Source organism: Plectropomus leopardus, unplaced genomic scaffold, assembly GCF_008729295.1.
Source record: "Plectropomus leopardus isolate mb unplaced genomic scaffold, YSFRI_Pleo_2.0 unplaced_scaffold21407, whole genome shotgun sequence".
NCBI lineage: Eukaryota > Metazoa > Chordata > Actinopteri > Perciformes > Serranidae > Plectropomus > Plectropomus leopardus.
In genome coordinates, this window is record NW_024623169.1 from 1 (window position 1) to 4,526 (window position 4,526).

At 39.5% G+C, this 4,526-nt stretch overlaps 1 protein-coding gene across 1 annotated transcript; it reads left to right on the top strand.

Annotated features, from left to right (window-relative positions):
* Positions 1-336: 336 nt before the first annotated feature.
* LOC121965738 lies at positions 337-4,519 on the top strand (the record flags this gene model as incomplete). Its single annotated transcript, XM_042515862.1, has 7 exons — positions 337-483; positions 1,473-1,605; positions 1,726-1,878; positions 2,984-3,021; positions 3,141-3,170; positions 3,289-3,455; positions 4,138-4,519. Coding segments are annotated over exons 1-7 (994 nt in total), but the record flags the coding sequence as incomplete, so codon positions are not given.
* Between the last annotated feature and the right edge of the window lie 7 nt (positions 4,520-4,526).

A 4,526-nucleotide genomic window follows, 5' to 3' on the forward strand; every position in this document is an offset into this window, starting at 1 on the left:
GGCCCCAAAAAGGGGCCCGAACAATGAAAACTGGAAATCTCCCACTATGTATGCAGTGCAATGTATATATTTTTTTACGTTTGAAATGTATTAGATATATTTCAGAAATGTATTATTGCTGTTATTAATATGCAAACTGGTTATCTTACTGTGCTGTGGGGTGTTTTTGAGGTCATTCATGTGTTTCGGTGCGTGCGCGTCTGCAGCTAAGCAATTAATAATAATAACAACAATAAGTTATCTTGAATAACCCACGGACGTTGCTTTAGACCGTATTCATCATAATGATTTCAGCTCAGTGAAAACTTACCTTCTGTTTGACTTTTTTTTAGGAAAAATGTGCATTTTCATTCACTGGAAAAGCGCCAGCAGGACAGTATTTCATCTACCTGATGGTGGAGGACTTCATACCGAAGCCCAAAACAAGCGTCCCCACGGCCGACGAGCCCCTCAGCTCTGTCCCTGTGCACCTGTCGCTCACCGGTGAGTCTGTCCAGCAGACATCAGCGTCATTAATGCTGCCTGTGCGTGTCATTAAACACACACAGACTCACAGAAACGGGATAAATAACTACAGTGTTGAAGCAGAAAACACAATATTTTCAGTTTAAGTTGTGTCCCATTTTTAGTCCTTCCTTTTTCTCTCCTGTCCTCTGTTATAATTTAGAGTTATAGAAATGTATCTTACTCTCCTTATTTCCTTTTTGTCCTTTTTTTTGAGAGTTAAGTGATAGGGTCAGAGAGGGAGAGTTGATTATCATTTAAGGAACTTATGTCCAAATTTCGTAGTTGATCATTGATTTGAGGTTATTGTGACTCAGGCAGAAGAAGTGGTTAACTGTGGACGAGGTTTTGTTGAAATAAGCTATTTTTTTTGGTTTTGGGAGACAAATTTTTTCAAGTGATATATGATCTATCAGAAGATTCTTCCAGTATGTAAAATTTGTGTTATTTTTGGATTTCCAGTTTGATTTCATTTTTGATTTGATTTGATTTGATTTATTTCGAACATGTGAAAAGGAAATGGAGAAATAATTATACAAAAGCAGACAGACAAAAAAATAATATTTACTGACAATAAAAAAATAAAGTGAAAGAAATGGTCAAACACACGATGACTTGGTTTACATTTAAAGGAATCAGATAAAGTACAAATTTATTTAAATCTTTTCTCCATATGTCATTGAATTTTAATTAACCTGCTTCCTTATCAGTTTAAACTTATACTCTTATACTTATACTAAACTTATACTTATACTCCACAGCCTCCTTTTACCCCATGTGTAATAATAATAATAATAATAATTATAATAATTTAACACTCATGTATAAGAGATAAAATAAACACATTAAAGAAAAAAACAAATGATAAAAAGAGAAAAAATCCACAGTTTTCAAAGAGTTGTAATTCTGATAGATCGCCGAGGATGCAGACCTGTGGGGATAAATAATCAATAAATTCTTGTTTCCAGTGGAGGAGTCGACTTCCATCTGCAGCGCTGAGCCCGTGGCAGCAGACGAGACCCCCACAGAGGACTCCTCGATGTCCATCCTGCCGTACCAGCAGAAGCAATTCAGCGTCGACTTTACTTCAGCGCAGGAGCGGTGCGTCCTCTGTGGCCTCTTTGATATTTCACCGTTTATTTATAAATGTAGATCCAAATAACAATAATACTTAAAAAGACGAGTGAACGTTGAATTAAAGGTTTCTCTCTGTGTTTCCAGCGTTTTAGAGATCGCAGTGGTCGGCCCTCCTGAACTCCACAGAGTTGGTTTCAAATCAGTCGGCTCCCTGTCGACCATGACCATGGCCTTTGTCCGCTCCGAAAACAAACTGGCACGCCTTTTACCCATCTGCTTTGCAGCAAATACAAAGAGGTAAGTTATTCTGTAAACTGAATGCCACTAATGCTGCCAGACAAACACTCCTGCCCCCCCATGAGGAGAAAAAAGTGGAAAAATTCTGTATGAAAGACGCTTAAAATAGCCAGCTCAATGCATATATTTTCCTTTATGTCTAATACAGTAAATATTTAAATGCCTCTATTAGTAATTAGCACCAATATTGTGCTAAAAAAGTAGTTTAAAGTGTAGTAGTATTCCTATTTACCAGATATTTAACACACCTGGAATATTTGTCCGTAAGTCTGTACTACTCATACTACCAATAACTTATAACAGGATTCTTCATCACTTTTCTTGTGCTGCGTTCAGATGCCTTTCACAAGCTATTTAACCCTTTTGAAACCTGCGTAAATTGGTTTGCTTTCTTTGGAAAACATGTTGAAAAATGGAATGAGCAACTAGGTAAGAAATGTCCCATATTTTGCAAAAAAAAGTGTTTATTTTAAAAAGCTAGAAAAACATATTTAAAGCCAAACTATATTTATAATTATCAGAATTATACATTAATTTTTTTAGATACAACATTACAGATAGATTTTAGATACATTTTTAAGCCCTTTTTTCGCTCATTGCCTTTTTTGTGTGTGTTTTTACTTTACTTTTTTACTTGTGTGTCTTTCTTTCCATGTTCTTCAAAAAAAAAAAAAAAAAAATCAAGCGTGTTTGCCCAGGTTTTAAAGAGTTAGTGGTCATATTAACGAGAAGGAGGGCATGAAAGGGTCTATGGTTAACCACTAAATAAGTCCAAGTACAACAGTTTATTTACTGAATTTTTGTATTTACATGATATATGTATATTATATCTTCTTAATCTCAATGGGACCAACCTGGTTAGATAAAGGTTAAATCAATAAAATAAATAAATAAACCAATCTTGTCCACACAAACACAGATGTGCATAATGTACATATAAAAACAAGTAACTACAGGGCAACCCTCGAGGTTAAAAACACACCCAGGCCTCGACCTGTTTCGTGTAAATCTTCCCCCTCTTATCCTCCAACACACAAACACACAGCTTCCTCTGCCACAGAGCATTTTTAGCTCATGACATGATTTGCACTTCTTGTCTCTCCAGTTTGCAGTCGGAGCCCAGATGCGTGTGGCTGTATCAAAGTAAGAACTTCCAAAAAATGTCATGAGAATGCCAGTTATGCTTCAAAGTGCGCCACTTCTCACCTCACTGCCGGGTTTCTCACAATCGATTCAAAATATGCCTTTCCTTATCTTTTCAGGAGAGATGATGGCGCTCCCTGCTGGAACAGGTGAAGAAAACATTACTCTCTGTTGCATATGTGTGTTATTTAGATTTAAAGTGTGCAAATAATGCACGTGAAAGGGAATATTTTAAGAATCAAAGACTCCGCTGCTGTCGGCCTGCAGAGCTGAGGTGTGAGAAGACAGAGATGACTCTGGTGCTCCCGATCACCTCGCTGAGCGACATCGACCTGGCCGAGCTGCAGCTCAACAGCCCCAGCTGTCCCGTCACCTTCAACAGCACACACCTGACGGCACGCATCTCCCTGAGCGACTGCGGCACCAAGATTGTGGTAACACGCCTCACCTTTCTGCCTTAGTTTCTTTCTTAGATTTAATACATTTTTAAACCCTCCTGACATGTATGCAACACATTTCAAATAAAAACAATTTCATTTTTATACACAGCATTTCAGAAAGAGTTCTCCAGTTTTCATTGTTTGGGCTCTTTCTGGGGCAAGAAAACCCACTTTTATTTACTTTTTTTGTCCCACAGTGTAAATTATTGAGCAGAGCAATATTAGTTTCATGTTCTGTAGCTTATATCACATTTTCCTACGTTTATTTATCACATAGAAAGGGATCACAGCAGAGCTGTAAGAGTAACTTAACACCGCCTGAAGTCGCCTGTGGTTTAAAGGGACAGTTCACCCGAAAATCAAAATGACATATTTCCTCTTACCTGTAGTGCTATTCATCGGAGATGGTCGAGATGTGAAGTGTTCCTTCAGCTGTGGCTCGTGCAGGTGTACTCCAGTGTCGGGTGTGGTCACAGGTGTAAGACAGCACACCTGTGACCACAGCTGAGGTCAAACAACTTTTTCAGTTTCTTTCAACCACGATCAGGCGGTAAAACGTTGTCCGTCAGTCGGGGGTGTTAAGTTACTCGCTAAATTCAAAAACATTTTGCACGCACAGATTATTCATCTGAATGTGAATTTAAATAGTCCTCCTTTTACTCTCCCTTCTTAACAGCACGCTGGTTCAGAGCTGGTTTACACCAACACCTTGAAAACGGTGCGTGAGTACACTATGGTGAGCCGACGGCCCACGCTGACCCTCCCTCTGGCCTGCCGGATCCCCGGAGTCCAGGTGGGAAAACCGAACTTTGAGATTGCCATGCCCAAAGAGAAGGAGGTCTTCGGTGAGATCGCTATATGGATAGAATTACACTTACCTGGAGAAGGGCCGCTGGCCAAATTTACACGCAGCCCTAAGTTACGCTCCCTCAGCGTGCTGCCACGACGAGTGCGTCGAGAAGCAGAATCACCAACAGAGAGCTCTGATAACAGCACCTCCTTTGATAACAGCACCTCCACCAGCACCTCCTCTGATAACAGCACCTCCTCTGATAACAGCACCTC